Source organism: Notothenia rossii, assembly GCF_949606895.1.
Source record: "Notothenia rossii genome assembly, chromosome: 8".
NCBI lineage: Eukaryota > Metazoa > Chordata > Actinopteri > Perciformes > Nototheniidae > Notothenia > Notothenia rossii.
The window spans coordinates 5,172,190-5,183,698 of NC_136906.1; the positions used below are offsets into that span (position 1 = coordinate 5,172,190).

General features: G+C 39.4%; 1 protein-coding gene across 1 annotated transcript; it reads left to right on the plus strand.

Annotated features, from left to right (window-relative positions):
* The first annotated feature begins 4,469 nt into the window (after window positions 1–4,469).
* Window positions 4,470–10,842, plus strand: LOC307014154 (prostaglandin E2 receptor EP1 subtype-like). Its single transcript, XM_079641918.1, has 3 exons — window positions 4,470–4,694; window positions 7,386–8,314; window positions 9,027–10,842. Exons 2-3 carry the CDS (start codon window positions 7,427–7,429, stop codon window positions 9,300–9,302), a joined length of 1,164 nt encoding a protein of 387 aa, XP_079498044.1. The 5' UTR covers window positions 4,470–4,694; window positions 7,386–7,426; the 3' UTR covers window positions 9,303–10,842.
* The last annotated feature ends 667 nt before the right edge of the window (window positions 10,843–11,509 follow it).

An 11,509-nucleotide genomic window follows, 5' to 3' on the forward strand; every position in this document is an offset into this window, starting at 1 on the left:
CAAGGAGGTGCATTGTATACATTAGCACATCATTTTAAAGAAGGGTCCTTCGACTGCTTGACATTAGCTGACAGTGAAACAAAGAGACCTTGCTGGAGGAGGGATTTCAGAGATATGATAGACTGGTGATGATAGAAGCTCCAGATTCCTTTCATTGTTCGACACTGCAGTGTTTGTGGATTGTATACTCATTCTTTGAGATAATCACAAAATAATATAGGATTTGTTAAGCCTTCATGGTCGCATTAAGTTTGAGGGTTAGGGTTAGTTGTGTTTTTGTCAGGACTCCACCACTGTTTTTCCTGGAGGTAATTATTCTCAAAGTTGGCACAAACGTCCATTTGAACTCAAAGGCGAACCATGTAGATTTACAAGCCTTGAATTTGGCTTTTTGGCCAATGCCATATTGTTTTTTAGTACCAGAAGTGACACAATAATGTTAAGCAAAGTACAACTGAACTGAACAAGACTTTGCTAATTTTATTCTACACTTTTAAAAAAAGAACAAAAACTCCAAGAGAAGATTAAAGTTCTTACACGAAAACACGGGCAATACCCAAGCCAGAAAACACTGTGGAAGGGACCTGTCGCTTTGAAGGTATTACAGGTCACCTATTGTGCAAAATCCACTTCTTCATGTCTCTTCTACATCAAAATGTGTCCCCTCTTCTCCATGTCTCTTCTACATCAACATGTGTCCCCTCTTCTTCATGTCTCTTCTACATCAACATGTGTCCCCTCTTCTTCATGTCTCTTCTACATCAACATGTGTCCCCTCTTCTTCATGTCTCTTCTACATCAACATGTGTCCCCTCTTCTTCATGTCTCTTCTACATCAACATGTGTCCCCTCTTCTCCATGTCTCTTCTACATCAACATGTGTCCCCTCTTCTTCACGTCTCTTTTACATCAACATTTGTCCCCTCTTCTTCATGTCTCTTCTACATCAACATGTGTCCCCTCTTCTTCATGTCTCTTCTACATCAACATGTGTCCCCTCTTCTCCATGTCTCTTCTACATCAACATGTGTCCCCTCTTCTCCGTGTCTCTTCTACATCACCATGTGTCCCCTCTTCTTCGTGTCTCTTCTACATCAACATGTGTCCCCTCTTCTCCATGTCTCTTCTACATCAACATGTGTCCCCTCTTCTCCATGTCTCTTCTACATCAACATGTGTCCCCTCTTCTTCATGTCTCTTCTACATCAACATGTGTCCCCTCTTCTTCATGTCTCTTCTACATCAACATGTGTCCCCTCTTCTTCATGTCTCTTCTACATCAACATGTGTCCCCTCTTCTTCACGTCTCTTTTACATCAACATTTGTCCCCTCTTCTTCATGTCTCTTCTACATCAACATGTGTCCCCTCTTCTTCATGTCTCTTCTACATCAACATGTGTCCCCTCTTCTCCATGTCCTTTCTACATCAACATGTGTCCCCTCTGTAGAAAGAGACTCTGAAAGTTTCAGGAACAAAGATTCTCTCTCTTTTTGATCCATTTCTATAAAAACCTGTCTGAAAATGAGCTGATCAGATTTTGGCCACTTTATGATGTCATCACGATGTTTTGTCTTGTGTAACCATTAGCCAATCAGCAACCAAGGTAACTCCCCCCCCCCCCTTATCACCTGAATCTCCTCCTAGAGCACCATTGAGTTCTTTGTAACCAAATCTCTCTCAGAGGGGCGTGGGGAGGGGCTCCTTATTTTCATCTAAAGTAACAGACAGAGAATCAGCACTTTGGAAACAGGGCTGAAACAGAGGGGATTATGGGTAATGCTGCAATGATCTGTTTGGTGTTTCAGCCAATCAGAGACAGGTTCTGGATATATCTGAGACCTCTGATATATTGATGAAAAACAGTATGATAGGGGACCTGTAAGGAATCCTTGATGGGAGAACTGACTGCATTGTGTAATAGGGATCTTTAAAGTCGATCTTACTCGAGGCTCGGAGCGTTAAATCTTGGCCGGTAATCTTTGAAAACCGGGAAAGCATTTCCAGTGCAGCTGCTCAGACTGTGACAGCACAGTTTCTAGAGGCGAGAGCACAGCTGCTTTGCATTGATGTGATCTGACCACAGGGATGTTGAGGTTGTTAAGATACGGCTCTGTACAACAGGAGGGAGGGATTTAATATCTGAAGAACCAACACACACAAGATAAGTCTCTTTAAAGTTGTAAGAGCAAGAATGTAAAATGTAGATTTCGCACTGGAACAGAATATGTTTACAAAAATGATCTCCATACCACCTGAAGTCAATTCAGCCAGCTGGGACTTTAAAGAGAGTAATCTGGCATTGATAATACATAGACTGCAATCAATTTTTGTTCAAGCTGCTGCGATATGAAGTCATGCGTTTAATCAAAAACTGAAACACTGCTTCTAAAAGTTTTACTTGAAAGGAGCTTTTTCCTGCAGCCTCAGGGAGCAGGCATACATTTCTGATGGTTGCTGTTGTCATGGTATTAATATTAATGCCCCATAATCGTTTGGTTAGGTGGAGTAAAGGGTGAGTCATCTGTAAATATTCAAAGCATTCAAAAGCAAATGTGTCTCGTGCTCAAGAGCTAGCGTTGTTTTGGCAATACAAATCGTCAAGGGGCCCTATCCTGCTGATGTTCAGGAGTATATCAGTATGTAGTGTCTCTACTTTAAAGAGTCCTCTCCTGCTGATGTTCAGGTGTATATCAGTATGTAGTGTCTCTACTTTAAAGAGTCCTCTCCTGCTGATGTTCAGGTGTATATCTATATGTAGTGTCTCTACTTTAAAGAGTCCTCTCCTGCTGATGTTCAGGAGTATATCAGTATGTAGTGTCTCTACTTTAAAGAGTCCTCTCCTGCTGATGTTCAGGTATATATCAGTATGTATTGTCTCTACTTTAAAGAGTCCTCTTCTGCTGATGTTCAGTTGTATATCAGTATGTAGTGTCTCTACTTTAAAGAGTCCTCTCCTGCTGATGTTCAGGTGTATATCAGTATGTAGTGTGTCTACTTTAAAGAGTCCTCTCCTGCTGATGTTCAGGTGTATATCAGTATGTAGTGTCTCTACTTTAAAGAGTCCTCTCCTGCTGATGTTCAGGTGTATATCAGTATGTAGTGTCTCTACTTTAAAGAGTCCTCTCCTGCTAATGTTCAGGTGTATATCAGTATGTAGTGTCTCTACTTTAAAGAGTCCTCTCCTGCTGATGTTCAGGAGTATATCAGTATGTAGTGTCTCTACTTTAAAGAGTTCTCTCCTGCTGATGTTCAGGTGTATATCAGTATGTAGTGTCTCTACTTTAAAGAGTCCTCTTCTGCTGATGTTCAGGTGTATATCAGTATGTAATGTCTCTACTTTAAAGAGTCCTCTCCTGCTGATGTTCAGGAGTATATCAGTATGTAGTGTCTCTACTTTAAAGAGTTCTCTCCTGCTGATGTTCAGGTGTATATCAGTATGTAGTGTCTCTACTTTAAAGAGTCCTTTCCTGCTGATGTTCAGGTGTATATCAGTATGTAGTGTCTCTACTTGGACATGTCTCCATGCTAATGTTCCAAAAGCTCCTTATTGTCCTCATACTGCCTGTGCTGCAGCACCTCTTTTCACCCTCTGTCTGAAACCAGAGCCCAGTCTGCTCTGATTGGTTAGGTGGCCGGCTCTGTTGTGATCGGTCAACCGCTTAGAGATGTCCCGCCCCTTAGCCTATCACGTACAATGTGTTGGAGCGCTAGCCAATAGAAGGACAAAATAAACTCCCTCTGAAGGGAACACAGGCATTTTAGCCTTTGCAGACCATTTACATGCACTAAAACCTATATTACACACGAGAGGAAAGGAAGGGAAAACACCAAAAAGCATAATTGGGCTTCTTTAAGTCGCAATGTCATCCAACAATGCACATACAATATACCAAACAAAAAGAGAATAAGACATACAAAAGTGCAATAGGCATACTGGTGCAGGTAATAATTACATATAACATAGAATAGATCAGATATATGTAGCGGGGTCACTTTCTGTTGAAAGCTGGTAGGGACATGAGGGAGTTTTTAAAGGGTCCTCCACATTTACAATTTAGTGAAATGTACGAGGGTAATCATTTTGAGGTTGGTCTAGATAAAAGATTTGAAAAGCATGAAAATGTCAAGCAAGGTGAAATTCAGTGCATGCATGATTTTGGGTCCTTTTAAAATAAGTAAGCTAGGGTTGTTTCATTTATTTCATACAGTTGTATTGTGCTTTCTTAATGTGGAAATACGTAATTTTTGTAAACTTGACTTCATATCATATTTTGATTTAAGCTTTTTTCAAAAAATCTTTCCCAAAATACACTAAGAAATATTAATGGGGATGAATTCAGCCATGCATAAACGTCTGTGAGATTCCTCTGACTGACTGCTTCGTGTGGGAGGACGTTGCCGTGTTTCTACAGCCTGAGACACCCAGAGGAAGTGTGATCTCGCTGCAGCCGGCCGTATAAAAGCAGCTCGCAGTCAGAGCCACACGGACATGCTTCATGTGCAGCGTTACAGAGAGCAGCTTGTTCTCAGAGGAGGTCCTACAGCGTGCAGAATGAGGAAACACTGCAGGTGAAGAAGTCCTCTGACTCTGGAACGACACAGAGAGACACCAACAAGAACAACCTGGATTAACTTCTGCTAAATTCAGTTATGAGTGATCCTGATCATCTCCATGGATTTATTATTTAAAAGGTAAGTTAAATATATTTTATTTAAAGTAAAGGATGAGTAGTTTGTCCTGAGTTATGATCACTTTAAGTTACATTTTGGTTAAAAGTCCTATTTTACAGTTCATTTTAGATTGATTGAAATGATTGGAAAAACATCCACTTTAAAGCATACAAATAAATAAATAAATTAAAACGCCCTCATATCAAATGTAAGAAGGGAAATGTATGACTGTTATAAGTTATAATTCTCTCTATCATCATTATTATGTGCTTTAAATAATTTTTTTATCATGTTTTAACTATATATGAATGTCTTTATATTACCGACCAGCATGACATTTAAGAAAAATGAAATGCATGTTCTAAATAATAAACAAAATCCAAAGCAATTAAAAAAAAAAAAATTAGGAAAATTAAGGGCATGAAAAAAATCATGTTTGGGAATAGAAACAAATATATTCAGCCAAAACAAAAAATCGAAATATGAAACACAGTACCATATAAAACCACTTTAAAGAAAACAGTCAGTTGCAGTACATACATAGTATACATTACATGTCACTTGTTAGACGCTTTTATGCAAAGCCACTTACATACTCAATACTGTGGGCAATCCCCACAGGAGCAATTTGGGGTGAAGTGTCTCAGGGACACAACGACATGCTGACTGCAGTGGGGTTTGAACCTGTGCTCCCCTGATCCCAACACCACACGCCTCCTACATGTATATCGTATGGATGTAATCATCTAACACAGGGTTATTACTGCTGCTGCTTCTGCTGCATGATAGCAGCACTTTTACAGGAATGTGTGCAGGAGCTTTCAGTGTCAACAGAAACTGTCAGAACTTGTTCAGACGTCCCGGGTTGTGGTCTCGTGTAAAAAGAAGAATGAGGCTCTATGCAGAGACGGCTGAGGACTCATTTGTTGTGTTTAGACGTCAAGTTATTCTGCCTCGAGGTTAGCCCCCAGTGTGACATAAATAAAATATCTGATAACCTTTAAGAGACTTCATCAAGATTATAAGGGCATGAAAGGGAGAGTGTGTTTTAAAAGGGACGTAGCGATATCTGCATATCCTCGATTATAATTTAAACTAAATATTAAATATGAATTATTTCACATCTATGATAGATATCCCTCCATACAGTAACATTGAAGGGGTGTTATTGCCTTAAGATTTTAGCACAATACATGTATTTTTTTATTTTTATTATTCGTGGCTGTGGTCCTGGATCATAAGTCCTGGATGGATATCCTCGTGGATTCATCTTCTTATTATAGACACATGCATTTCCAAACATTTGGTCTACCTATGTTGCAAATGTATTATCTTTTCAATTTACACACGGCATCTATTGCACGTCTGTCCGTCCTGGGAGAGGGATCCCTCCTCTGATGCTCTCCCTGAGGTTTCTCCCATGTTCCCCTTTAAACTGTGGGTTTCTCTGGAAGTTTTTCCTTGTACGATGTGAGGGTCTAAGGACAGAGGGTCTAAGGACAGAGGGTCTAAGGACAGAGGGTGTCGTATTGTCATACTGATATTCTGTACACCCTGTGAAGTCCACTGAGACAAATTTAACATTTGTGATATTGGGCTATATAAATAAACATTGATTGATATTTATCTTATAATACAAAACAGTTTTGAAATGTGATTAAATGAAAACCCTTTTAGCACATACACTTTTTGAATCTTCTATTATCTTTACGGTCCAAAAAATCTGACACTCTCTCATATTTGTACATTCTAGATGGCACTCGACTTCTGCTGCTCAAAAAGCCAAAAACGACCTTTAAAAAACTCAACAAAAATGTCTCTTTGCAGAAATCATGACCATACTTCAGATTATCCACAGACCGTATTGTGAGCTGTTTTACGTAGGAACTACTTTCCTGCCGAACTTCACCTGCCTATCGTATCAGTGTGCCGAAGGAAGCTTGCACTCAAGGATGCACACGTTGACAAATTTAAACACTAATGACGTCCGTAAAGTTAGGAGAGCCTCTTGTCCAGGAGGAGATGGGCCCTTTCTGCTGTGCAGTGATACGTTATAAAATGAAGTGTAGTTTGGTTCACAACAAGGTCTGATTACCTTGCACGGCAACATTTCTGGAAAAAGACACGTTACAAATGTTTGAAGCACATGTTTGTGACTGAGCTTACCCTTTAAGTTTCAGCCAGCTGCATCATTCTATCAGAGGCAAATATGGTACCTGATTGTGCATCATTTTATTCACATTTCCCCCAATTTCAGGCTGCCATATATATGGTATCTTTGGAGGTATGGAAGCCCAAAAGTGGACTTTTTTCTGAAAGGATAATGTGGATTTGAAAAACCTTCATTAATGAGAGGACTGACAGGTTGCATTATGTGTTGTTGCACCAAAAGATCATGTTGGGGATGCAGTTTGATGCTTTTCAAATGTGTGTTTTGGGCGCTATGAGCATCACAACCCCAAAGCAATCTTTTGGAGAGAAGGCAGCCATCTTTAATGCTGAAAAGTCCAACACTATACCTCACACCAACCCACTATAGATTGATGAAAAGCACTGTAGGCTATAGGAATTTTGTATTTCTAATTTCTCATGTGAACTTCAGCTTTTATGCTGCTGCAACATACAAATGTCCCAACTTGGGATCAATAAAGTATTTCTTATCTGATCCTATCTTATCTTTAGCACACTGACCCAGTCTCTTTTCCTTTCCAGTGTCTTCTCACCCAGAGGAACCACATTAGGCCGACAGCCAAATGGTGATGCTGGCCATGCAGCACTACAACTCCTCCTGTGTTATCGCCCCCTTCCCCCTTTCCAACCAGACCCCCACGGTGCAGGAGACAGAGGTGGAGGCCGTATCGAGCAACGCCACCGGATCAGCTAACAACCCCACGGCCGCCGGCCTCAGCATGACTCTGGGCATCCTCTTCAACGTGGTGGCCCTCATCATCCTCGCCAAGGCTTACAGTCGCTACCGGCGGCGGTCAAAGGCCACTTTTCTACTCTTAGCGAGCTCGTTGATAGCGACCGATTTAGCAGGACATGTGATCCCTGGGGCTCTGGTGCTGAGGAGGTACTCGGTGCACACTCAGGGGTCCACAGATGATTCTGTTTCCACATTTCGAGGTGACCCGGAGAACCCAGATGCGTCGTGTTTGTTTCTCGGTGGTTGCATGGTGTTCTTTGGACTCTGCCCCCTTTTTCTGGGGTGTGCTATGGCTGCCGAGCGATGCCTTGGCGTCACCAAGCCTTTGCTTCACGCTCGTTTAGTCACAACAGCTCGGACTAAAATGGCACTCGCCTTGATTTGGCTGCTAGCTTTATGTGTGGCCCTCCTACCTTACTTCAGCCTTGGGGCCTACACTTACCAGTACCCGTGGACGTGGTGCTTTATCAGGGTGGTGGAAGGCACTAGAGACACGGATCTGGTCTTCGTGATGGTGTTTTCTGGACTGGCGTTGAGCTCTTTGGCCTCGGCCTTTGTGTGCAACACCATCAGTGGGTTCACGCTGGTGAGGGCTCGGCTAAAAAAGAAAAAGCCCTGCTCCCAGCGCAGCTCCGCAGGGTCTCAGGACACGGAGATGGTGGTGCAGCTGGTGGGCATCATGGTCACCTCCTGCATCTGCTGGAGCCCTCTGCTGGTGAGTGACTGCTAAAACAACTTCATTAAATCTTAAAAAGCATATTTGTAGATGACTAAATGTCAACATGTGTGTGATATTTCAAATCATAAATCGTTGTTGCATAGAGGCAACATTGTATTTTTATATTTAGGAAAGCCTATCTTAATGATTGGTCAGGTATAAATAAACGTTCTATGAATATTGAGATAGTAGATACAGATGTTCATTTTAATTCATATTTCTCCAAATAGTTTTACCTGCATGAACACATTAACAATCAAGTTACATTTTTGACATTGCATTTTCATTTTTAATTCATTTCATTTTCAATTTCAACAAACATTTGAACATTGTCCAATGTACGGCAAACTTTTGGAATTGAAAGTCTTCATTTTTTCATAAAAACACCCATACAAATAATTGGATTATTGCATATTCACTTTTCTTTGTATCAATGTTTACTCAAAAAACATATACATATTTGTTTAGTTTTAATGGTTGTATGGAATTACATTTACATTTTTGGGTTTACATAATCATTTAAATAAAGTCTACTATGGGCTGCCATACATTTCAAACAAATTCACCAAAAAGTTCTCTGGGTTTGTTATGAATAAAGATTGAGATAAAAGAGGTTAAAGCATTTGCTGTAATCATGCTTAAACAGACTTAATACCGAAGTATTTGTTTAAAAGATGAGGCCTTAACTTCTTTAATTGTTTCTTTAAAGGTTTTTGCACTGATGTCAGCCACGAAGTCGTACAGTGGCATGTTGGACAGTGATAGAGACACTTTTAGGGGGCTGATGGTGACCGGGGTCAGGATGGCAACCTGTAACCAGATCCTGGACCCGTGGGTTTACATCCTGCTGCGACGCGCCGTCCTCAGGAAAATCTACCGAATCACAAAAAGACGGGCCAGTTTCAAGGGGAGCACTTTCCGCTCTGCTCGCTGGGACATCAGCTCCTTCCAGACCTCAGAGAAAAGCAGCGTTAATAACATTTAAATGGACTTCTTCACCTCATGTAGCCCAGCACCTTTTACCCCTTCCTGTTTGAATGCAAAGTGTTAGTTCTTCTTGTTTAACACTAGAAGTTTTGTAAAAAATCTATTATATTTGGGAACATTTACAACTATAGAGCGGCGATATAATGGTTTATAGTACCACAAATATCAGCTATAAGTGGCTGGCAGGATTACAAATGTCCAGAAATCTATGAGGACATTTTTAATAACTCTGTAGTGTTTTCTTGGTGTAAATGGCTCCTATGAGGAACTAAGGAAAACCGAAGCACGCCAGCCTGTCAGACTCATGTTGGCTCAAAAGCAATTCATGTTGACATTGTTTTTGTAATAACTCTCACTGCCAGAAGGGTAGACGAACGTCCAAAGTCTGGAAGTTTATAAAAACATGTCAAACTAGAGACCAAATTCTCAAAATAATGACCCAGTGATGATTGGGTCATTATTATGATTGAAGATTTAAGATGATAAATTATGTAGTAGGCTATCTCAAAATAATGAACATGTCAGTTTGCTAATTAGCTAGCTAGTGAACATTAGTAATCTCTTTAGCTTGCTTACTAGCAAACGTTAGCTAACTTCCTAACAAGCTAGCTAGTGAATGTTAGTTATACATCTAATTAGCTATCTATCGGCAATTTGGCGATTCATAATGTAAATGATAATTTCTTATTTAATACCCGATGGTTAGGGTTACCCTATGTGGACCTGCGTCTACCCCTTATGGCAGTAAGAGAAATTGTAAAACCCCCAAACATCCGCGCAAATACTGTAATATGCGTTATTTGGATAAACTAATCACATGTTGGGAATCTAAATGGTTATATTCTTGCCTGGAAAAGTAATAATTTGAGTAACAGTTTATTTTTAAAAAAGCCTAAAAAAGGTGTCTTTTGCAAGTTAAGGTTGTTAAAGATGGCTACGCTAAGCTAAATAATCGCATTTCTGCCCTAAAACTGAAGTTTAAACACAAAATAAGCCAATGTGGAAGCTCCCTAGCTTGGACAAAGCGGGATGTGTCATCTACTTTTTATTGGATGATCTGTGTCTGATGGTCCGTATACTAGACATGTTTGCATGGCAGTCTGTCCTATACACGAGCATATGTAAATAGTAAATACAAAGAGATTACTTTGGTTGGAGTAAAATATGCTAACTTGTCGCTAAAGTGAAGACTGTATCATAAAGCAAACATCTCAACTCAAAGGGTTTGTTCGTTTAGTTCTCTGACACAATGTAAATTACTTTTATAAATGCTCACATAAGAGAGCCAAAGAAAAGGCTGTGCATTTACCTCAAATTGAAGATGTGAAAAAACAGCATGTATGTGTCTAATTTTATGCTGTGACATGAATGTGAATGTGTGACTGTTATTTGTATGTTTGTAAATGTCAATCAACAGTATTTCCCCCACGTTTCTGGGGACTGAAGTGAAGCTATTTGTTGCAAAAGCTAATTAAATGTGATGTTGTTATCAAAAAGGGAATGTTAAATTGAATAATAAATTGTTATCTGCTAATGTTTCATTTTCAACTGGTCTATAATTGATGACTTCAAATATCTTCTGATTGAATAATAAAGCATGGCACTCATTCTGTGGGAGTCTTTTTCTGCCAATATATTATGGAAAATAAGATACTGTAAGTCATAATAATAATAATAATAAGAAACATTCTAAAAATGATTTTGTAAAAATTATGTAAAATCTCAAAAGAGTATCTTTAAAAAAAAAAGTGTATTATTGACAACAATGACTCAATTTCTTGTTATTATGTAAAAATAAGTTTGTTTCATCACAAGGCTATGTTTTTTTTTTTTACTAGCAGACAAAGGCTTCCATATTTCTCTAATGTCTAGTCTTAATAACACATTACAATACCATAAAAGTAACCCATTAAAATACATAAATACATTTTAAAAAGGTGGTAGTCTACTATTGTGTAATGATTGCAAGTTTGAATTGTTTTAAGCCCAGCTGTATAATACGTGTATTCATTGTGAGTCTTATTTCAAGTGTCTAGTGCAGATTTGTGTTCCAGATTTTACGTTCCGGATTAGGATCAAAAAAAAAAAAAAAATTAACACTTTCAAGATAATGAACACAAAACTAACAGTGTTTTTCAGAGAACCACAAGCTAACTTGTCAGCTAACAATGAATTTCAGAATGAGTACCAATATTTTGGTGACTA